This window comes from Pinus tabuliformis, chromosome 3_1 (assembly GCF_031772625.1).
Source record: "Pinus tabuliformis cultivar Carrire ecotype Pingquan chromosome 3_1, CPIR1, whole genome shotgun sequence".
NCBI lineage: Eukaryota > Viridiplantae > Streptophyta > Pinopsida > Pinales > Pinaceae > Pinus > Pinus tabuliformis.
The window spans coordinates 166,004,784-166,029,909 of NC_142301.1; the positions used below are offsets into that span (position 1 = coordinate 166,004,784).

Below are 25,126 nucleotides of genomic sequence, written 5' to 3' on the forward strand. Positions count from 1 at the left end.
TAACCCCCCTCTTTTTTTTTTTATTCAGATATATTTTTTTATTTATTATTTTTATCTATTTAATTATTTATTTGATTTATTATTTTTTTTCAACTAACTTTAACCTTTACCAGCTACGTTCTTAATTAAATTTATTTATTTTATTTTTTTTTTTAAATTTTTTTTATAGTTATTTATTTATTTAATTTTAACTTATTATTATTTTCTCGTTCTGATATATATTTATTCTAACTAACTATTATCTTAAAATTACCTTATATATATTTATATTAAAAGAAAGGTCTTCCATATAACTAAATCCCATTTAAATTACAAATAACTTATAATTTTTAATTATTAAATGATACCTTTTTAACTAACTATTAACTTAAACACCAATTAAAATTATTTTATTTATTTATATATTTTTTATATATATTTTAAAGGTATGGTCACCGAATATAACTAGCTTCCTTTAAATTATAAAAATGACTTTATGACTCTGGGCCCTAAGTCAAAATTAGCCGTTGGAGGCTCTGCTTAGACTATTTAACATGCAAAGCTGGATCTGTTTCTTCAACTTGTCCTGACGATGAACCACACTGGTTGGTTCGAAACGCGTCGACAAAGGTCTTTCTACATGTGATTTACGCCGAAGTTCTTCTTATAACTATTATGGATCACAGAAGCCTCAATTCAACAATTTAGTTTTGATGATGAACCATATTAGGTGGTTTGAAATCGATCGACCAAATATTTTTGAATGGAATTGTCTTTAAGTGAGACTTTTTGGAGTTTCTCGTAGATTTCTGGCCAAAATTCGAAAAAAATATATGGTGAAATCTTGATTTGTGTTGTTTAAATTGATTTTTTGAGTGCATATATGGATTGAGCACCTTGAAAAAGCCCGAGGCACTTCGCTTATGTAGAGTTCACCCATCACACTTGTGATTTCAATGAATTTCTGCCAGATTAAAGACAAAATAGATCGGAAAATAACCCAGAGTTTTTTTCAAAAAGTCCCACTTAAAGACAACACCATTTTTGAATGTGATTGTACATGAATTTTTTTCTTGAAACAATATGTGCCTCGTAAAAGGTCATAGATTCAAATCTAGAGGAGGTAGAGTAGAGTAGGAGATATTGTAGTGTCCCTTTTAAATGTATGTAAACATTTAAATGTCGACACAATTAAAAAAAAAATAATAAAAATATGTTATAATTTCCATAAATAAGTATAAAGATTGGCTCTGGATTATGCCCTAAAACCGTTTCCTCATCTTCCTTGGAAGGGAAATAGGTTAATGGCCCAAGACCTAGAGGCATCTAATGGGAGTGAAACTCTGCCCCCTTAAAGACCACCAAATAATAATTGGAGGTGACCTAGTTTTCATTGAATAATAGTGTAATACTAATGAGTCAACCTACATTGGCAGATAGGAGATAGGAGTGAGTTTGTCCCCATTACTAGTTTAACAACTAAATTATGATAAAATTTCCAGTGTCAAATAAATAAATATAAACATTTAAATCTCCACATAATTGAAAAAAAAATATATTGCTTCAATTTAATTTGTTATTATTAATAAAATTAATAAACATTTTATGAGAGGAAAAAATCTAATACTCATATCAAATTAAAAAATTAAAAATAATCCCCAATCGGGGTGTGAGTTGGAAGTTTCAGGATCCACAAACGTCATACCACAATGATTAAGGTCTATGGGCAACAATCTACCACCCTCCACATGCATAAGGCACACAGATCGATGGCCTCACACATGCAATCATTCAATGTGATTAAGGAAGGTAGCAGGGAGATTTAACGTCCGGGTTCTCTAGCTTTTTCATTGTTGTGATAAGTAATTCTTCTGCTTGGAAAGGAAATTTGGATCCAGTTTGGTTCACGACAAGTTGCGGCTCTGAGGTGGCGCTCATCGCGGTCCTCCACTGGGTGATTGTCGACTTTCAGTCTGCTCTGATTGCTCTCTTTGGGTATGTTCTTAGTTTCAGTTTTTGTTGCCTCACATCCATGGCTAGCCACATAATTATGCTTGTTTCTTAGAGGAATGACTATGTTCTAGAGTTGAAAGTTCGAAGGAAGCCTCACTGGGGTTTTTGGATGACAATTGATGATTTCTATGAGGGTTTATCTGTATTATGTACTCATGTCTTTGTTTACTATGGTATTTTGGTTTCACTCATGGGAATTCTCTGGGAGGGGAAGCTAAGCCACTCTCTATTTTCTCTTTGTCCGAGTCCCTGGCATGATGTCATTGGTATTTCTTTGGTTGTATGTTTTCGTTGTTTTGGGTTTATATGGTTCAGGATTGTTTGTTGTTCATTTCAAATCCTCGCCCAAAGCTGCTCATGGCAGGGTTGGTGGTATGGTTTAAGGCTCTGGGATTTGCTCCAATCCCGTTTCCTTGCTCGTTGCAAGGTAAGTTGTTAGTTAACTTACTGTTTTTTGCTCTCATGCCTTGATAACTTGACAGGTTCTCTTGTCCGGTGCAGTTCTTGGAAGTGCAAGGTTCATGTTTGTTGGTTAACTTTGGGTCTGTCACTGTGGTCTGTAACAGATAATGTTAAAGGTTTAAGTTTTCACTATTTCATGGATCGTGCTGCCTCAGCAAAGGGCCAACAAGCTTGGGGTCCCTGCAGTGGTGACAAGCAACAGAGGCAGACATGTGAGGGCAGCGAAGCCAATTCTCCTTTAGGAAGAAGCAGAGGTCGGAAATCAACCTCTCACATCATAAGAGATGCCGCCAATGCTTACCACGAGGGCAAATCATCTCATGTGTGTCAGCTCATAGCGAGGTGGGAAGCCAGACTAAATCAACAACTTGTTGATATGGAAATTGACTTGGGAGACTGCCAAGCCTTGGCACCTGATCCCAGTCACTCTTGTGGTCAGTCCTCTTAGTACAAGCAAACTATCCATTTGTATTGGTTGATGAAAAATCTACTAGCCAAAGTGCTAGTACAAATCCCTTTGGGCTCACTCTCGACTACTCAAGGACTCCCAGCTTTTAGCAAGGATCTTCAACATATTTAGTTTTAGCTTCAAAAACAAAATGACCGCCTTAGTAGCATTGAACAACACATCCCCTGTATCTTGCAAACTGAGCTTCCAGGCTCTAGTGCAAAGCATCCAATTCCCGTGGATTCATCCGACAATTAGTAGCATGATGATTTCATCTCTATTTTGTCTTTTGATATATGCAACAACTATAAACTTAACTGTATGTTTCAAGTTATTTAGAGTATAGAAAGTATAAGAACACTCAGACATATCTAACGTTGCTTGACAGAGTTATACTATTTTGTTTTTGGATGACATATCATGCACTTAGGTGGCCAATTGACCTGGTTTCCCTCTAAACAGATTAGGGCCACCTAAACATTTGATTTCTGAATGTAACTTGCTTTTTTTTCCAAGAAAATGAATAAAAAAACCACTAAAAAAATAAAAATTTAATTAAACAATTAAATAAACCAACACGTGTTAGTGAGTTTTCTGAGTGATCTGAATATGAAAGAAGAAGATCTGGTTGACAATAATGTTACGCATCACACGTCACGTTGGGAGTAGATGGGTGGGGTCCACCATAGGTGGCCGCTGATAACAGAGTGTTTGAAAATTTAGTTAATTTGGGAAGGCAATAAGTTGATCAATTCTGTTAATCTTGAATGTCCAACCTCCAACGTCATAGTATGGTAAAGAATTTGTTGCCTGTAACGCCCCCCTTAAATAATTGGAAAGGTAAGGACCTGGTCAGTTCTGTGAATCTTGAATGCGCAACCTCCAACGTCATGGTATGATAAAGAATTTGTTCCTTATGGTCACACGTCACGGACATGCGAATTTTATATGGAGAGACTAACCTGTTTTCAAATGGCATGGCAAATGCAAAAAGCCCACGCTTCTGTGCTGACTTTACGCTTTCAATGCTCACACGGAAGTGAAAATGTCGGTCTGGCGGTGAAGAAATGCTCTTTAAAGTGAGCTCTGTTAATTGTCAGATCGTTCCATGTGATTTTGATGAGTGAAGATTTGCAAATGTAAATGTAAATGAGTCAAGGATGCTAAAATCAGCCCGGAGGTTCTGTTCAGTAATGTGGCTATGAAGACTTTTCATTATTATTCTTCGGATTGGGTGTCATTCAAGGCCTAAATCCCTCACACGGAACCATTGTTCGTTGAGAATTTAAAGGGTGATTCCTTGCGTGTGGAGACAAAGGCATGGAGGCAGGGTAATAAACGCATTGTTGACCTGACCAAGCAAAGATTGGTGTATGCATTGCAGTATTAAACGGCCTACTGTAATTTCTTGCAAGAAATCCCAATTATCGGAAAATTGAAACAGAAATTCATGGAATTAGCCCTATATTGGTCTCGGTCATAGAACTAGCCCTGTATTGATCTTGGTTGGGAAGGCATGGAGAAGCATGTACAAATGCAAGAGGATCACGTGGATATTGAAGTACAAGGGTCGATGAGCAGGGCTCGAGGCGGCAAAACCATCTACCCAATAACTGGGGAGGAAAAGGAGTCGACCGCTCCTCCCACTGCCATCCCATACATGGAATTGCCACTTTCCAAGAAACGGAGGTCATGGATGGTTCCTCTCTTTGTGGCAGCCAACGTCGTTGTATTCTTTGTGACAATGGTGGTCAACGACTGCCCTAAAAATTCAGGGACACCCAGCAAATGCATCCCTAGATTTTTGGGTAGACTTTCCTTCCAGCCTCTCAAGGAGAATCCATTGTTTGGACCCTCATCCTCCACGTAAGAACTCAACTCTCTGCTCCATTCCATTTCTAGTTCTGTATAGTCAATTTCTTGAATTAATGGGTGTAATACTGCATTACAAAAAGCATTTATTTGATGCTAAAAAAATTCAGTTGATTCATCCGAGGCTTAGCCCAGGAGCTACTTCGGCTTGCCCTGGGTGTGGGAAAATTTGGGCATGAGCTCCCCAATATTGGAGTGTGTTCACTTACTAGAACAAACGCATATAAACCTTGAGGTTGTGCATGTGACACCTTCGTTTAGATGGATCTTTGCTAGTATAATGATAACCAATTTACCAGTGTACCATCTAGATTCAGACACCGTGACATACACATAAGCAATGGGCTGTAGAGTTCGCTTGCTTCTCTCGGTACAGGCATGCCATATGAATCTACATTCAAAAGAAAAATAATAATAACATGATGTCTTAATAGGCTTTTGGGTAGACAATGTGCTCTATTGGATTCAGCATCTTGCAGAAAAATATGAAGCCCTTCAGATGCATATTCACTTTCATCTCATACAATATTTACCTATATTTTTCTATGATCAAAAGTTTTGGCACTACGCGGCTTTGTCATTCAATAAGCAGGTTGTGGTGACCTGTAAACTGTTCTGGATATTCCACCATAACAGTTTGCCACAACATATTTTATAATATTCTACAATCTTTTTACAATGCAATTTTCTACTGAAGATTGCATAGCAACTTAATATTTCTAACTTAACACAGAAGTTATTGAAACAAGCTGAAAACTAAATTGAAAGACACAAACAATAACACACCATCCACACAATGAGAGAAGATGTACCTTGGGAAAACTATATAGGAAAAACCTAACTAGAAGGTGTGAGGCCTAGGCTTTGCTCTTTTCTTCTTAGTTATGAATGTCAACGACAAAGAAAGGGGTTGTCACTATGGAGTTCCCATCGACCTTGCGGCCAATAAGGCCACCATAGGATCTTCTACTTCCTCTATTCTGCATCAATATCCCACTTCCAAATGCTCTATTCAACTATGGGACGAAAATAATACAATAAAAATGGAACCCTACCTTTCCTACTGGCCCAATGTTTAACATTGCTTGATAGTTGTGAGGGGTTAGGGTTAGGGTTTTTACATACCTCAACCCCTAATTCTTGTCAAGATTTTGGAACCTATAGAATAATCATGATGTCCACACATCACTGGCTCCACATGTGAGTAATGAAAGTTGACATGGCATCCACTTGATACTGGCTCTACACGTTTGAGTAATGGCATTTGATGTTGCATCCACATCATATCATGGTGGTCAACAAGATAGGTCAACTTGCGAGAAGTATGACTTCTAAATACAAAGTTTGATTGAGGTGATTTTCATGTTGTTGGAAAGCTCTCCAAGTGTAGAAACATCAAAAGGCTGGGAGCTATGTTTACAAAGTTTTGACCCCAAAAATGACTATTTAAGGCCTCGAATAGACTCTGGACTTCAAATCTTCTAAGTGGGACCTGACCTTGAAATGTATCCTACAAGTCAACAGCTTCAATTTTTACACCCCAAAAATACCAAAATAGATGACAAATTATATGATGGTCCATTCCAAATTGTTTGAGCTACAAGTTCCTTGATTGATGTGAGGCATTCTCTTTCTCACTGTAGTACTAACATCACATTAGAAGTTCTTATGTTCGTTGTGTGTCCACATGCTTTTAATTGTTTGTTTTATAGTGCCTTCTTAAATACAACCCTGCTAAATCACTTTGACTTATCACTTGATGAAGAATTTTTTCCATGGTAATATGAATACTACTATTTCATCCTTTTTGTCTTTCTTAATGTGCTTGTTCACTAGTCCAGTTTCCTTTAAGTTGATGGCTTCAAGGAGGATCCATCCTGGTATTGATGAAATGTTGAAAGTTTTGGTTCCAGTAAATTTTTTGATATTTGGGTGCTCTTTCATGAGATTCATGTATGTTTTCTTAAAATCTCTTAGACAATGAGTTTCATTTTGTGCCACAACAATCCAACATGATTTAAAGTGTTCAAAACGTATTCCACGATCAGATGACAACACAATTAACATATCCTAAATATCAATGCATATTGATTTGCATCACAACTATACATTAGTGACACTAGTTCACATAGGACGTATCAGACATAGATATCTGATCATATCATTGGTGTTTCCAATTTTACATAACAACCTACGCAATTTAGGTATTTTTAGCTAAGATTAAAAATAAATTTAAACCTGTGCACATGTGTGTGTTTATCCCGATAGAGAGAAATATCAACAGTTGGGCACACCCTGGCAATTTTTTTGATTTCTGTGGAAAATTTGGCACCAAACCTTTATTCAAGCTCATAGATTATACCATATGCTAATGTTTAGCCTGTTACCATGAGGGCAGTGCATTACATGCATTCTGGATCTGGCAACAATGAACATATATTGCGTAGCATTAGGCAATATGCTGCTGAATAAGGGTTATTTATTACTCTGAAATATCATATATTTGGTATTGAGGAAATGTTTTGCTGCCATGTATTCAGAGCCTTTATATAAATCACCCGTCTTGTTTTAAGTTTGTATAGGGCATGCGAAGAAGGCATTATGAATCATGATCCTCGAACAATTTTATGGTACCTGCCTTAGGGCTGTGTTTATTGTATCGAGACAGACTTTTTGACTCTGCAGGGAACAGTTTTCCTTAATTTAGGAAAATGGTGTATTCTCACACTGATCTGATACATTTACTTTATCGCTAAAAAGAAGATGATATTGTCATTGACAAAAAGCAATTACAATGTGGATCTGATTGGTCTAGAAAGCTGGAGATGCCATTGAGATATCTATATTTTAAGTTATATACTAGGTTCTGTTTCAAAAGCATACCCTATTATTGATGCCCTTAGTTAGAAGGTACCTTCTTTACCCAAGACTGATGGTGATATTGGAAGACCAAGACTTAAGGATAGGACAATGCCAAAGACACCCTAGAGTGACCGATTGATCGAACAAGAGAGAGACCTAGCGAAAGAAGAGGAGAGACTTGTTGATGAAGCCTCTAGGTGGTTGGAAAGGGTTGAGGAGGCAATAGATCCATGCAATCCAAGCACGTGAGAAGTGGGAGCAAGAAAGCCAGGTCACAATTTGACGTAAATCTGACATGGTAACAACATCTAAAAGAAGTTTGTTTGGATTCTGGAACCTTTAGCAAAGACCCTATGAGGTCACTCAAATAGATTTGAGAGCACCCTGAGGACATGTGAGGCTGGCTATTAGATGAGTTTTGTTTTGTTTTTCATTTTTTTATTTTTATTTTTTTTCTGTATGAACCATATGATAGGTTTTTACCAAGGAATCACAAATTTCTCCACTGTAAGGGACAAGGCTTCCTTTTATTTGTGGACTGTGGACCAACGCTGCATGAAGCGGGGACGCAGAATCGTCATTTCCCAAAAATCTAGGAAGCAAAGCGTCTACTATATATATATTTATATTTTTTTGCATTTATGTTAAAAAAACATCAAAAATACCAAATTAGTTGTAGAAGACATGAAAACATGCATATTTTTACATAAATCAAGATAGATATGGCATCCATTATACATCAATGATTAATTATTCCAGCATCAACCATCTAGAATCTAGATTCCTCTTCTCTTGTCTAGCCTTTGCCTCTACTTCAATTCTATAGGGATATTAGTCAACATTGCCTAATTTTGATCAAACAACTTAATCCAAGCCTTATAATATGGTAGAGAAAGCTTAACATGCTTGATCAATGATTTTGACTTGAGTGAAGGGTACATAATTGCTAAGGCCATGACAAAGGAATTCAACAATCAACAACACCAACACTGGGGTACATATAGGGCTTGGTGCTCTTGATTAAATGCCAATCACATGCCCTCATACATGATATAATCCAATGAAATGCCACAATCCCATTGATCCTAAAAACTGTTAAGTTTGCTGAATGTTGAGTGGGATATGAAATTCTATTTTCTCCATATGAAGTCTAATGAGGTTGGAACCACTCTCAGACATGCTGAGTCATTTCATGGTAATGTTAAAAATTTAAGTAAAAGTAACATTCTCCTTTATAAATGAAAGATAAAGGAGAGTGTTACTTTTACTTTAAGAATTTAACATTACCATTAGGGAGCATCTAGAAAGCGTCTAGGGAGCATCAAGGGGCACCTTGGGAGTATTCAGAAAGCATAATTCCTCACATAATAGTTCAAAATTTCCAAAAACAAAAACAAAAAAAGCCCTGTGGAACCATGTGAACCATCCACCTTCTCTTGGATCCACTCGTAATCCGTGGTGGATTCGCGCTTGAACCTCCACAGATCCGCACCCGATCCTTTTTGGAACAGCAGATTGGGCCCCTGCGGATCTGATTTTCCAGGAATCGCCAAAAAATGGCAAAACCACGGATCCGATTTTCGGATCCGGATCTGTACGGGACGTGATTTTGCCTCTGGATCCCTGGGGGGGACAATTCCTACAACACTGTTGTGGAAGCATACATGGTAAGGTACACAAAAATTACACTTACACATGTCTAGATTAAAGAGGGAAAAGGAAATTTTGGCTAAGTAGACTTCATTGGAGACCTAACATGAGGCATTCCCAACAAACGAAGATCAAATCAAGGGTAGGAAGCTCAAGGCTTGATCAAGTCCCTTGGAACATGTCAAAAATTGAGAACCAAAAGGGTTGAGCAAGGCCAACCATGCGACCAAGGGTCAAGTTAAAGGGGAGAAGGAAAAGGGGAGCTAATCAAAGCACTAGGCATCATGTGGATGGACCATGGTCATGTGCCTAGGCTAAGACAAGATGAGTCGAAGGAGAGTAAACCAACACAAGTGGGTTGTCTCAAGGACAAGTGGAAGGCCGTAGTTATCATCTGTGAGTTGATCATATATGGTGAATGCACGATGAACACTCTCCACACCTACATTTCAAGGGTTTGTGTATGAAGAATATGAAGTGCGAAATCCATACACTAGACATTATTGATATTTTTCCCTAGGTTGGTGAAGAGTCACCTACCACAACACCTTATTTCCATCCTTCCCTTATTTGTAGTGCACACTTCTCTTGTGAATTTTCACTTAACAATGTCTTAAAATTTCTATTTGCTTCTTTGGCCCCTTGGCTACTAAGTGAGCCCAAATGTTATGTTTGAAATAAGGCATGTGACTATCACATCTTTTTGAGTTGTCAATCAAAAGGTTTGCTAGGATTTAAAGGAGCTCTTCTCTATCTCTTGTCTTGCAACTCACTAGTAGAGGGAGTACAATGAATGGAATGGGGACAATGGGTAGCACACGAGGAGCTTGATACTATTCCATGAAGTGATCTAGCAAGATGGGGGTTGTTAGTTATAACTTTGAGTGGCATGTTGTAATCATTTGAATGAGTGTTAGCTATCTATCCTTTCTTGTAGATTATCAGTTCCTCGTTGGCTTCCATGTCAACCGTCATTAGTGTGCTTGCATGCCCTTGACCTTTTTACATGAAACATGGTATCTCATTGAATCAGTGATCATTTCATTGTCCTCCGTAATAAGGGCTGTGATGCTTTCATCATCATGAATTGTATAGATCAGAATTGTCGCTAGACATATGGATAGGGTGAATGATATGTTATTACCATGAAGGGGAAAATCTTGAGCAAATGGCATCATTGAATTTACTCCATATTTGAGGAACTTTGATTAAAGCCTCCTGCAATCAACGACTTTGCCAGTGTTCAACTTCCACATATCTCTCTTGATATCTCTGAGAAAAAATAAATGACAACAGATAGGAGAAGAGGATACACGGGTGGTGTAATGGTTAGATACATCATAAAGGGAGTTGGCATGGGAGACCTAAGTAAGGTAATTTTATTTACTAATTTCCAAGAAATGAACAAAAATATAGGTCATCAGGACTAGTTAGTACAATCAATGATATATATTACAAAACTATGATATATATTACAAAACTAGAGGAGTGTTCTAGGCTACACTGAAAGCATAAAACAAAACACATGAAATACAATAAGCAAATAGTATATCAAAGAAAAAGAAAAAGAAAAGGAAAGAGTGCACAAAAGAAAAGGAAGGCCTTTGTCCATTCCTCTAGATGCTGCTTATGTTCTCGTTGTGCTCACTGTCTGAGGAAGTCTTTTTTTATTTTCTCTATTCCTTCTACCTCTTTGGCTGGGGACCACAATGACTGAGAGATTATTGTGGTGTGGATTTGAAGGACCATCTTAGGTAGGATGATTCTTCCAATTATGGGAAACCATTTGAAGGTCCAACTTTCTAGCATGCTTCTCATCCAAGGCAACAATTCTGCCCAACTTTGCATTCTATAGATTTTTGCCATAAGAGGGGTTCAAGAACCCCAAGTACATGGAGTGAGGGATGCTATATCGAAGTTTAAAATCTTATGTCTTTGGATTCTTAGTTGAGTATGGAAGAAAGATGTTTTCAATTTATGGTCATCAATTCTACTTCCTTGTCTCTCTAGTAGTGGTCTCCCTAAGATTTTGACCATAAGAATGAATAGTTAGGCGGAGATTGGATCACCTTTCTCATAAACTGATTTAGGGGATGAAATTTTTTGTTGGGGAACCATTTTTCAAGATATACAACTTTGTATCCACTGTATCCGAGTTCTAAACCAAATTCCTGAAGTAACCTTAGAAGAAAGGATCACCTTCTAGCTTTCTAGTTTTCATCGTATGAATTGCCCCCTGAGCTATAATCGTTCTGTCTAGGATTTGCCGCCTTCTTGCGGAGCCTCTTTGCTTTCTTGCGATAAGTGAAGCAAATACTTGAGTACATTGACAATTAATTTGGAGATTAGTCTGCAGGTCATGTTACAAAGTGAAATTGACGTGAAAGCGTCCAGGTTTTAGACTTAAATTTTCTTGGAATTAGAATTAGAAAGGTTGACTTTGGAATTTTGCCACTTGCGTTGACTTGTGTGTTTGTTTAAGAACTTATAGGAGACCCTATTGATTATGTCGCAGAACTCCTAAAAAATTTCCCATTGCAAATTTGGCCATTCCCTGGGTCTTGTTTGTCTTCAGTTTTGATATGACAAAATTAAGGAGTTGTTAATTTTTGTTATGCTGTGACTATTTTAGGAAAATTATTAAGGTATTTTCTAATGGCTTCTTTTGTGTCAATAGGGTCTCCAATAACTTATAGTAGACCCTATTAATTATGTCCCAGAACTCCTAAAAAATTCCTGTTGCAAATTTTTCCTGTCCCCACTCACCACCTGACCAAGACCAATGGATACTTCCTTGTGCATGCCAACCCTCATCTTTTAAACCCTTTTCTTTGGAACGAATATTGTGTCAGTTTTTGGCTTGAGCATATACAGACATGATGGTTTTGGCATGGAAATCTTATACATTTTGCGTGTGACAATATCAATATCGCTTCTATTGGTTTCCTTTTCTCAAATTTGGTTATTTCTAAATCTGCAAAAGTTTACTGAATTTGTTCTTGCACTTAATTGTGAGTAACTTTTCCAGTTTTTTGATGGTTCATTTTCCAACTGCAAGGGTTCTGAACAATGCATTAAGGTTGATAAGCTTGAGTCTTATGGATTATGTAGATTCTATTGGTGACGTCAAGGATGATAAGTTGATAACAATCTCTAGAAGTATAAACATTAAATCATATCTAGAATCTTAATGCAGAGTCTCTGATCAAGCATGTCTGTACAGTATGCATTATCTTGAGACTGTCATTAACTTGAGTCTTGTCCCTGTGCCTGTGCCTCTTCTGACTATGTATTGTTTCTATTGCAGATTAGAAAGAATGGGTGGTCTAGAGTGGAGTAAGGTTGTGCAGCAACATCAGGGATGGCGGCTTATTACATGTATTTGGCTACATGCAGGAGTGGTCCATATACTTGCCAATATGCTTGGTCTTGTCTTCATTGGACTTCGGCTTGAGCAAGAATTTGGTTTCTGTAAGTAACACAGAATATGCAGAATTGTGGCCTTTGTATAATACTAATGGCTGCCTACATTATGTATGGCAGATGACAATTTAAAAATAAATTTTTGTCAGTATCGTTGGTTTTGATTGTTCTGCAGGAACTTATTTCTCTTATAGCTAATTATGTATGCATTGCAGTTATTTTGTTTTATTTTGGTTTGTATTGCTGGCTGTCTCTTGTTTCGTGATGACAAATTATGCTTGCTAATTATATAGAATCGTTATGCTTTCTTGTTTTGTTGGTTGGTTTGAATTTAAGAAGTGAATATTAGCGCATTGCTAATTGACTGTCTATTTTCTTGTTGTAACAGTGAGGATTAGCATACTATACCTTCTTTCTGGCTTTGGAGGCAGCTTGTTGTCAGCTCTTTTTATTCAGAATAGCATATCTGTTGGAGCATCAGGTGCTCTTTTTGGGTTGTTGGGAGCTATGCTTTCAGAGCTTCTTACAAACTGGACAATTTATGCCAATAAGGTAGACAAGCTTTTATTATTTGTGGTTTTTGCTATAGAAGAATGCTTCAATTACCTTTCACTCTTAACATGTCAAATGAAATCTGACTTCAGAAAAAGGGCACCTAACCATATGACATTCCTCTGTGTAGTGTGCAGCATTGGGGACACTTATTTTCATCATTGTTATAAACTTGGCTGTTGGAGTACTACCGCATGTAGATAATTTTGCACATATTGGAGGATTTATGTCTGGATTCCTCCTTGGGTTTGTGTTTCTAGTACGCCCACAGTTTGGATGGGTTAATCGTAAGAAATGTCCCCAAGGATATGAGTTGGATTCAGCTGTCAAATCTAAGCACAATGCATATCAATATGCATTGTGGCTTATGGCATTAATTTTGCTAATTGTTGGGTGAGTATTACTATAATGTTACATTATAGTGGGTTTTTTCATTTCAAGATTAATTCACATTCCTACCTGATCAGTCCTTGTATTTGATTTCCATTTGGCATTTCTAGGTGGGATGTATGCATATGTGAGAGAGAAAGTGTTGCTGTGTTGCTCTCACGGTTTTATGGTTGTTGATTGTAATGCAATTTATCATTTTCAGTTTTTGATGACTGACATACACTTTAGCATATTTGCCTGATGGGACGTTTATGATTTGATGGCAAGTAATTGTTTACTTTTAATTGTTTTACTTGTATGTAAAGCACGTCTGCTCTAACATGTCTGATTGGGGTGCTTAGTGCCATTATGATCAGGAGCTATAGTAACAGGGAAAATTATGGCACACGCTTGTACACTATTGTTGGCACTGCAAATGACAGTTCATAATCTTTGTTCTACTTTCCCCAGTTTGTTAACTTCATTGTATCGAGTATTCAAAGCTGTAATTTTAAAAGAACTCATTACAAATTGCTTGATTGATTTTGTATCTTCATAAATTTCATCTATTCTATTCTGATACCTCAGATGTACATGCAAAGTTTTGCGGTTGGAATCTTACCAACTCATGTCCATAGAAGGCTTTCAACTTGTGAAAGAAGACTTAGATGAGTTAAATTTGAACTCCGTGCGTTGCATCTGCTTAAGACCCTTTTGAATTAGTGTGCTATGATCCTGAGATACAAGCTGATTACACCTGAGGTCTGTTGAAAGATTTATCATCAGAATCTTCAGCACTAACTAGTGCTTATGATTTTTGGACTTATCATATGCTTTCCGACAAACTAGAAGAGTACCTCACAAGGTTGCAACTTTGAGCCTGCGATGAAGACAAGGTCACAAACTAAACGCTAGTTAATCCCCATCCAGTGACAATCAACAAAAGCTCAATATATCTAGTCATGATAATTGTTTCCAGGTATATGATGGGAGCTTTACATAATATTTCTATATTTACAAATCTCAATCTTTGCTAAAATATCTACAAACATTTAGTTCATCAGACCTGGTTGAGTAGTGGTCCCACAAACAAGAAGTGATCTATAGTATGGAAAGGTTGCTTCCAAATTTGTTTTCTTATGATAAAAATTTGGTAAGGAAAGATAGTGTGTGATTGCATTGGCTGGCCTGTCAGAGATGTCAAATTGGTTATTCTGTTGCAGAACATATTATGTCTTAGCTTACAGTAGATGTTTGTTACTGTGAAATGTTTTTGCAAGCAATCGCATAGTTCAATGAATCAAGATACTTGTTTTGAAATACTTATGTTCATTGTGCAATGTCCTCAATGTATGATTGCTTAGCTATGCCTGTTGTTTTAATAGGATTGGCCCAGCATCTGTTTATGGCCTTGTAATAATAAACTGGAAACGTGGATGTAGAGCTCATTCAAGTGACTTATATTTTGCAGATATACTGTTGGATTGGTTGTACTCCTACGTGGTGTAAATGCAAATGATCGCTGCAGTTGGTGCCATTATTTAAGTTGTGTACCCACTGGCAAGTGGAGTTGCAGAAACAAAGCAGTTTATTGTTTGGTAAGGAGATGCCAAAACTTCTAAAATGTTCTTAACTTAAATATATTTTAACCATCTGTTTGTTTATTACAATATTACAGCAGATATTCATAACTGTACTTTGTTGCAGTCATCACAAAGTGCCAGCGAATTGACTTTGACGTGCCAAGCTAATGGCAAGGCTAGGATCTATCCATTTGGTAATGTATCTGATGACAGGATACGAGTGCTATGTTCCCAACTCTGCAGTTAAGATAGTACAGTTTCCTTCTATCGTTAATGGGTAGAAAACTCTTTGCAGAAGTAAACAATTCTTATGTAGAGATGAGAATAAATCAGTTATGGACCTAACAGCAGGATGATCGTGAAGCCAGCTATGTCTATTTTTATATCACCATAACATCTCCATGAAAGTTTTTGACTCCAAAGTCTCCCTTGTATATCATTTTTGATAACTGATTGCTAGTTGCATCTTTCTTTTCTGTCTGCTATTTTTGCGAGCAAAATTGCTTATAATCTTCCGATGTGCCTCCTTTTCCAATTCTATCTTTGGGAAAACATTGTATGGTGAAGAGCTTTGCAGCCAAGGATAATGTTCAGCTAGTCATACAAAGAAGGAAAAATGGTACAGTGATTTAATAGAACCAAGTAATCACTTTGGGGAGCCTTACTTTTGTTGTGTGGGGTCATTACAATACTATTGCTCACTTGACATGGGAAACATCTTAAGATGTGCATATGCAATCCTCTATTGAGGGCGAGATGCATTAAGCGCTCCTTCTGTCACTGTTGTTACATGTTCTTTTGAGTCCCATTACCATATTTTTCTTTCAAGTCCCTTTGACTTATTATGCCCATATGTGAACATTAGCTCCTTCTGTCACTGTTGTTACATGTTCTTTTGAGTCCCATTACCATATTTTTCTTTCAAGTTCCTTTGACTTATTATGCCCATATGTGAGCATTAATATATTTTATTTTCACTTCAAAACAATTATGTTGGTCTATCTAATTCAACCTAACGAAAGATGTCAAATTTTGATCATTCACCTTTGATGATAATGCGAGAAGCAATAATTTGCCTGGTATTAAGGATTATGATTATATTTCACTTTTGATGATAATGCGGGAAGCTACAATTTACCTAGGATTTTTTTTTGCAACTTAATTTCTAAACGAGTCAAAATTTTATCAATTTCACTAACAGAAGCAAGACGTAGGATGCCAATTTCACCAAGAGAAGCAAGGTGCATCCTACACCTTTAATTTCTAAACAAGTCAAAATTTTATCAATTTCACTAAAATTTTCACTAACAGAAGCAAGACGTAGGATGCCAATTTCACCGAGAGAAGCAAGGTGCATCCTACACCTTTAATAGAAGATGTGTCACATCTGTGACCGAGGTTGATAAACTAAATTTAAAATATAAGAGGTCTGATGTTAATGTAAAATTAAAACTATTTGTTAATGATAAAAAATAGCATATCATTAAAACTATTTGTTAATGATAAAAAATAGCATATATTGATATCTGAATGCTATATCTAGAGGTTTATATTCATTTATGTTTAATCTTTCTTGATGCTAAATAGATTCAAGTTTAAGATGAATTTATGCATTTTTAAATAAGTAATCTTTTTTTCTTGCACCCGATACTTTAATGCATGTTTCACATTCGAGGGTAAAGTTGATAAAACTGAATTTAAAATATAAGAGTCAGATATTAATGTGAAAATTAAAACTATTTGTTAATTATCATCCTGGAAGAAAAATAGTAGAGCAGGGTGCACACTACACTTTAATACATGTTTCACATTCGAAGGTAAGGTTGATAAAACTGAATTTAAAATATAAAAGGTCAGATGTTAATGTGAAAATTAAAGTTATTTGTTAATTATCATCATGGAAGAAAAATAGTATATATTTATCTTACTGAAATATCAAAGGTTTACACATGTTTTTTTGTTTGAAATCTTTCTTAATGCTAAGTTGATATGAGTTTAAGATGGATCTATGTTATTTTATGCTGGCTCAATAGCATCTCTATTATGATCATGGTTAAGAGTACGTTCATTTGAGTCCACATGTCTAATCATATGTTGTTGAGTCCATGTGCCTAATCATACACAACATATGGAAGAGACTTATGTTATCAAAACTAATACGATTTGTTATATATGTACCATGCTTATCTTAATCAAATGAAATATAACTTTAATTTAAATGACCTATCTGGTTTAACATCCCTATTAGATATAAGCATAATGAGAAGATAATATCATTTTTTTGTCAAGCTCATCTTTTTACTTTTCTAAAGGACCAGGCCCATCTCAATGTAGAGCTACCAAGATTATTTTCTTAGATCTATCAGATTCAAACCTCATCATCTCGACAACAAAATGCACAATATTATCTAATAAGGATATTCATATTTTGGAATACATTTATAACTTTTTCATTAATCTTGTGGCTTGTAAACATATGAAACAAAACATAATAGTCGTTGTCAGGTTGTTTGTGCATAGTATGACCAAATTAGCTCTCTTCCACTTGTCTGAAAGTTTACATAGACCAAAATCAAAAGAATATTCAAACTGTAAAAGTTTTTCTATCCCTAATTAACTCAACAAACTAACCTAATGGAAATTTGAAGGTGGACTAGTGAAAAAAAGCCTTGGAGAGTTTTGTGCAAAATTGGTGGCTTGAAGGTTGAGCATAAGGAAGTGGTTCATGATTCAGCCTCTCAATGGTCTCACAAGACAAAGAACAAACAATCTACCATATGCTACCATAGGGTTGTTTGCCAAACAATTAGTTACAAAACCAAATAAAAACGTATACAAGCAAGCAATGATTTGCAGTGGAAGATACAAAGATCTTTGTATGATCACCAACAAAATGTGGAAAAAATGATAACTTCTCTTTGAGCATTGAAAATGGCCTCACATATACTCTCTTTGAGGAGTTCTTTTTTCAAATATAACACTTTGATTTCATAGCCTGTTCAACTACATTTCCTCTTATGAAATGGACATGTGGAGGAAAAAAATGGTAGCATAACATTATGATGGTTCAAGAAGAGAAATGGTGTATATCGACATTTCAATCATTGAAGCAATTTTTGTAGTTTAACTAGAGGAATAACCAAGGATATTCCAATTCAATGAGTTGGTTCACTGGCATATGAATGAATTTGGCCTTATTCCATCATGAAGTGATGGTTTCATAAATGGGATAAAAAATTTGCTCAGTTCACACTACACAAATAACCATGCATTTTTTCTAAATATTAAGAGCCTCATTACAAACTTATTGAAAGGATAGGTGTACTAGGCTTCAATGATCAAATCAATCATTGACTGCTAATTTCAATACATAGTTGGCAATTCCTCCAATGCATTGAATTTATAAGCTATATTTTAAATAGTATGTGGTGTATTTGATAAACTCTTTGAGTATTGCAAGGTAAAAAAAGTGACATGATAATAGTCACTCCAAATATCATTGCTAATGTAGGGTAGAAAATAATGAAACAAGAGATATACCATTAAATTATATGGAGATTAATTGTATGGAAAAATTCTACACAACTAGGTTGGGCATTGATAAGGTGTGAACCTATGCAAGTATATTCTTTATTTATTTTGGGTAGTGAACATTTGTTTTTGGATTGCGTTTAACTTATGGGAGTTTACTTTGACTGGTCTAGGTAAGATTACTAATATTTCAATGCTTGTGTCTCCTTCATCTACCTGGGAATCCCTAGAATGACATGTTGCAATAGTTTCGTATTTAGACAAAGAGTTAATGGTTTTGATATTATTAACCAAAGAACCAAATAGGGAAAAATAGAAACGCATCGAAGTATTTGAAAAAAAAAGGAGAGTAGAAAAAAAAAATCCCTCTATTTTTTTATTGTGTACATGTGACATAAAGTACATTAATGTAATGTCCTCGATCACTTAGGAAGCATATGATGGAGTTTGCTAGCCTAACATGGTTTCCGCATGCTAAGGCGAGGAAAATTTAATAAGGGGACTTGATTCGCTTAGGGAAACATTATAAAAGTCTAAGAGGTGAAAAGGGAGACACTCCCTGGGCAAGTGAAATGTCACTTTAATTTTATAACGTGAAATGATTATAACATGGCTTTATAAAAGTTAAAAAGGTAAAATAGTGGCAGAAGTTCCCAAAATTTTATAAAAGAGAAAAAATGAGGAGACTCTCTTCATTCTTTCCCTTGTATTTTGAGAAAAAGAGTTTTTGGAGAGTTTTGGAGAAAAATATTAGGGTTTGAGAAACCCTAGCCATTATAACTAGCTTCAGTGTTGAAACTAGACACCCTAGTTAGTTCAAGAGAGTGAGATCACTTAGATTTCACTATTGCACTTTAATGGCGTAAAATATTTGTGGGAGATTTGAGCTAGAAGAGGTGTTATCAGTTGATTTCCTAACTTTGTATTTCTCATTTATCTTCTTATAGGTTGAAGCCAAATCTTGAGTTTTATCTCGTTAGAAGAATACCCATCAAAAAGTCGAGTTTCCTAGTCTATTTGCTGGTGGGTTCAAATAGTAAATAAGACTAGCTCTCTTATCTTGACTTTGCCTGAGTTCCTTGTGCATTTGGGTCGAGTTCTCTTGTGAAGAGAGGGACATGAAGCCACACCATCTTTCTGGACAACTTTTGATAATGAAGGAGTTGAGTTGCCTTGATTGAATGGCTGAAACCATTGACAAGGCTATTGTTGGGCATGCATACTTACAGAGGACAAGTTTTGGGCATGAAAGAGATAATCTCCTAGTCAGTATATGTTGATTTGGGGTATCATTGAATGTACTCTAGTCATGAAAATTGGTGGAAAGGCTAAAGCACATGAGATCTCCAAGACCCAAAAAAGGTTTGGGGAAATTCCACCTGGTTAGAGAGATATTAAAATAATTAATATTTTTAATGGGGTTCCTAAGTCTAAACTTAGAAAAATTAGAATATTCATGGGTATCAATATAAAACTGGGTGAGAATGTTCTAAATGACATGGATCAAAAGAAATCTAATCTTAATCATTGATTAGGGACTTAATCTCGGCCGTTGAAGACTCAACATGAAAAGTAGAAGAGGAGGCTTGAGGGTCAGTTGGAGATTCACCAAGATTGATTAGTCAATTCGATTTTCTGGAGCAGAGCTTATGAGAAAATTTGAACAAGTGATTTGAGTTGCAACGAGGGGCGGTGAGTACATAGCAGAGAGGCAGAGATAATTCTAGAGGGCTAGCACAGTGATTGAGGAGGCTACGCAGAGTCAGCAGGAGCCACCTAGAAGGCCAGAGAGACTGCACAGAGAGGCAGAGGGTTGACGCAGGGGGTTCTAGAGCTACGCAGAGGCTAGCAGGGATGACGTAGAGCCTTGGAGAAGCGTTGGAACGATTTTTGTAGGGCAGACTTGCTGAATATCTGCTTCCAAAGAGAGGTATTACTGCCAGATAGAAATCTCTGTTGGGTGAACCAGTTTGGCACCCTAGTTGTACTCAAGAAAGTTGCTTAATAATAAAACCCTCATAATTGCTATGTCGGTTTTCCCAAGTTGGGTTTTTCTGGGGACGATTGTCCAAAAATAACGGTTTCTGTTGCGCGTTTGTCTATTATTTCAGTTGATGATCTATATATGAGTTAGGTTGCATTTGTGTTTATTTTCAATATTTATATGGTTAAATAACTTGTTAAGGAATAAAAAAGTAGGTGAAATAAACCAGATAATGTAGGAAGAATTTATGACGTGTTAGACTTAGAAATTTCAACAGGTATCAGAGCATTGCAGATCATAGGAGAATTGAAGGCACCAGCGCAATCAGAGGCATTTGCAGCAGTAGCAGTTGTCCCGAGAGATAGAGCTGCTCCTAAGCAGAAAGAAGTAGAGAAGGAATGGTGCAGAAGGCCTGTGCCATCATTTTAAGCTAGAGAGAGGGCCAACGCAGAGGTAGAGAGAGGCAGAAGAGGCTCACAAAGAGCCACGTCATCCTATGCAGCTAGGTAGGCTTGACGCAGTTGGACAGAGGAGTGATTCAGTCTTGTCGGGATTGTGCAGAGCTAAGAGGCTCAGTGTTACCTGCAAGAAGATACCAGAATACCAAATATGCGAAGAAATATACCCAGAACATAGAACAATAAGAAATAACAGCAAGTATTTTATTATTCAGAAAGGAAAGCAATGTTCACTTGCCTCTTCGAGGGGGCAACCTCCAATAGAGCTGGGCTCAATTACAAAATACGACACGATGCTCCTCGAGGGGAGTCTCAATCCTTTATATAGGATTCATACATGTAATACCATGGTTCTTATTAATACCATCTATCTAATACCATTTCCCATTTGCAACTAACTGTGGTCCCTTCTTTAAATGCGGGTCAACCACTTACAATTATTAATATGGGCTTTATTGACTCTTTACTTAACTATAACTATGACTCGATCCTATTACATAAATAAGGGGGTTAGGGTTAAACCCTAACATGCCCTCCCCCATAAGAATAGCCTTGTCCTCAAGGCTGAAGTTGCGGAAACTATTGAAGGATGGTGGTTGGTTCCCAGGTTGCATCTTCCGGAGAGGTGTCTTTCCACTTGACGAGGACTTCCTTGATCGTGGGACAACGCAGGTGTCATTCTCATGTGTCAAGAACCTGTTCAGGTTGGAGCTAGATTGACCCTTCTTCATCCAATTCAGGTAGACTGGTTTGAATTTAGCAATGGTTCCCAATCAATTTTTTGAGGCATGAGAGATGGAACACTGGATGGAAGTTTGCAGTGGGTGGCAAAGCTAGCTTGGAGGCGACTTCTCCAATGCGCTGAAGTACTTGATACGGTCTGTAGAATTTTGGAGATAGTTTTTGGCAACTTTTGTATTTGAGTGATGTTTGCTTATACGGTTGCAGCCTCAAAAATACCTGATCCCTTTCTTGAAATTGGCGTTATGAACAATGTTGATCTCCCTGTTGCTTCATGCGGTTTTGAGCTTGATGGAGATTCTCTCTAAGGTGGGCCAGCATGGTTGTGCGGTTCTGTAGGAGTTGATCCATTGCTTGTACCTTCGAGAATCTCTTGATATAAGAAGTAGGTGAAGGAGTCCTACGGGCAAATTTAGTGTCTTTTCGAACGACTAACCCCTAGACCTAGTAGCAGGTCTAGAACAACAATTAAAGTAATGCTATTTCCTTTCTTATAGCTAATAGATAAAAGAAAGAGGAGCAAAAGTACCAACCCGGATCTCTCGCTCGATCCCTCTTCCCTTTGACCGCTTTCGCCACTCCCTTCCGTACTTAACTCACTTGAAAGGTACCTGCACACAAGTCAAGACAAAAAACCATCAAAGCATACATATCGGTTTGTTAACTAAACATATTATAGAATCGAAAGTACAATATACATCACATGAACTCATGAATGGAAAAAGCATAAAACTCTTTATTCATAGAAGGAAATATTACAACCCATGTAGATGCATGTTTGATTCAGTGTCATCCTTTCAGCTTCAAACCCTTCTCTCCTCATGAAGCAACAATTTGACATGATAACATTACTCTCTCTACTAATCTCATTCCAACAACATTTCCTTAGCTTATGAAGTTCCAACCTTAGACCAGCTTTGAATGCCTGGTCCTTTTATAACTGAAAAGAGGAGGTTAGGCCATTAATGCCCCTCATGAATGCTTTGCCATATTTGGGAAGTGGTTCCATGGAGGAAGGGATAATGGATTAAGGTTCATTCATTTCCTTCCTCATCCAAAAGCGAACCCAATCCTTATAGAAACATCTAGAAGCATCCATTGGATGAGGAATCCAATGGATTCATTTGAAAAATTCGTTGGATCTCGCCCATCGCAGGTGATACAAAGGCTAGGTGCTATGGATAACACCCTGACAGTGTAGTGCTTGCCATTCATTGCCAATCAGATAGAAGGCTACCTGCGATGGTCTCTTTAGGGACATTTTTTGGATGAATGGTGTAATGAAACTCTTGGGAAGCAAGCATGATGTAGGTTAACTTCATTAGGGAATGACAACAAATGAATTATGTGTCGATGAGCCCTAATATCACTGATTTGGAAGTTGGGGTTGATGTGCCCAAAATTTCCTATAACAGATGCCCCCGAAAGCATGAATTTGAAAATAACCATGTTGAGTGAGGTGCTTTACCACTTTGGAGAGAAGGTTTTGAATCGGAAGGTGACCTACATCAGTTACAATACAAATATCATGATACTTTGATTTTTTCTCATAATTAGCTAAGGGAAGGCATACACATGCTCAACTTTATAGACTTTGATTACATGTACAAATATAGTTGTCTACAGATGTAGACCCATGAATGGATGACCATGAATGTAAGGCCATTGTACATTTGATATAGTACCCCTGAATATATCGCAGCTTGGATGGATGAAACTAGATCCGGAGTCTTCAATCTCGTCCAATCTTTCACTCAAGTACAAGTCTAACCATGTGAATGAATGATTCGAAGTCAAACATGGAGAGACATCGGCTGATTACCAGCTGACAATGATGTAAGCTGTTAACAAACGTGAGAGGAATCACCGATAATGATAATGACCCTCAAGGTACTGCAGTACATTTCGCAAGGTGTGAATAAATGATTCAATGTCGAACACCAAACGAAGTCTTTCGGTCGAAGGCCATTGATGTCAACTTATCGCGGGAAGCCAAAAACCTGCCATTGATGTATGCAAGCCTCAAGGTACTGAACGGGTGTTTCTAAGTCAACTTCTTGGATGATGTGCTGATGTCGACAAGAAGCGACTCGTGGTAGGAGGGCCTTGATGTATCCCACATCAACGACACGAAACAAGGTAAATGATTTTGGAGATGAAACATCGATTGATGACACAAGGTTCAAGAATGGTGGGCATGAAAATGAAAGTTTACTGTATTGCAAAGGATGAAATTTTGAGCTGAATGACTTCTCTTGAACATATCGGCGACACTGAAGTGAATTGGTAGCGTTGACCCAAAACAAAGTGATGGATGGTATGATAGACCAATGGTGTGATAACCATCACGCTGAATGACCCAACTCACATAGTCATGGTGATGAGGTGAAAGTGTCATGTTCAAGAGCGACCTACTACCATAAAGTGTTCCTATCTTTTTTCCATTTTCCCCAGTCATTTCTGACCAGTACCTCTTTATTTTTTATCAAGCTTGAGGAGGATAACATATGCTTGTTGCATAATTCCACCCTTCGGGTGAATCCATCGCTATTTGATGTTTTAACGAGTCTAGCGAAGGTGAAACTCGGTCTTGTTTAGATGGACAAGTTTGTCGCTATTAGATGCTTTTAACAACAAAGATAACTCAGTCCTTTTCATGTTTAGAGAGCCTGAAAAGGGACTAAAAGAGAACTCCAAAAGTTCTTTTTCGTACATTTGTCTCTTAAGTCTGAAAAAGCATAAAATAATACAAGAGAGAACCTATTGATCATGTTTGACTAACGAGTACCTTTTTTTAGCTAATCTATCTCAGCTCGAAGAAGGGCTAAAACTATACTGAGTAGATATCGATTCTAATCCATTAACGAGCTAGAAACAACAAACGATTGACAATCTTTTCATGTTTAGAGAGTCTGAAAAGAGCTTAAAGAGGAATCCATTTTGAGGAACGAGTGGTGTCTAAGGTAGCAACTGGTTCCAGTGATGTTGGAACTTCTCAAAACATGTTGATTTATGTGAAGAGGCTGGCTAATTAGACCACTCATTGCAGTTGTTCCTCAAAAAGGGTATAACAACCAAGTGAAAGCTTATGATAGGCCAAAGAGATGGTGGCGATGGGATGAAAACAACCAAGGCTCATCTGACGAAAGACACTGATAGAATGGCAATCACGAGGGTTAAATTGGAAATGGGTTCATTT

At 37.0% G+C, this 25,126-nt stretch overlaps 1 protein-coding gene across 1 annotated transcript; it reads left to right on the forward strand.

Moving 5' to 3' along the window:
• Window positions 1-3,679: 3,679 nt before the first annotated feature.
• On the forward strand, window positions 3,680-16,041 carry LOC149186313 (RHOMBOID-like protein 2). Its single transcript, XM_089410961.1, has 6 exons — window positions 3,680-4,768; window positions 12,594-12,757; window positions 13,098-13,261; window positions 13,392-13,654; window positions 15,102-15,228; window positions 15,338-16,041. Exons 1-6 carry the CDS (start codon window positions 4,419-4,421, stop codon window positions 15,458-15,460), a joined length of 1,191 nt encoding a protein of 396 aa, XP_089267087.1. The 5' UTR covers window positions 3,680-4,418; the 3' UTR covers window positions 15,461-16,041.
• Window positions 16,042-25,126: the final 9,085 nt, after the last annotated feature.

Coding starts and splice junctions, on each gene's coding strand:
- LOC149186313 (XM_089410961.1), top strand. CDS start 4,419: ATGGAGAAGCATGTACAAATGCAAGAGGATCACGTGGATATTGAAGTA. Junction 12,758..13,097: donor TGAGCAAGAATTTGGTTTCT/GTAAGTAACACA, acceptor TTGTTGTAACAG/TGAGGATTAGCATACTATAC. Junction 13,655..15,101: donor TTAATTTTGCTAATTGTTGG/GTGAGTATTACT, acceptor TATATTTTGCAG/ATATACTGTTGGATTGGTTG.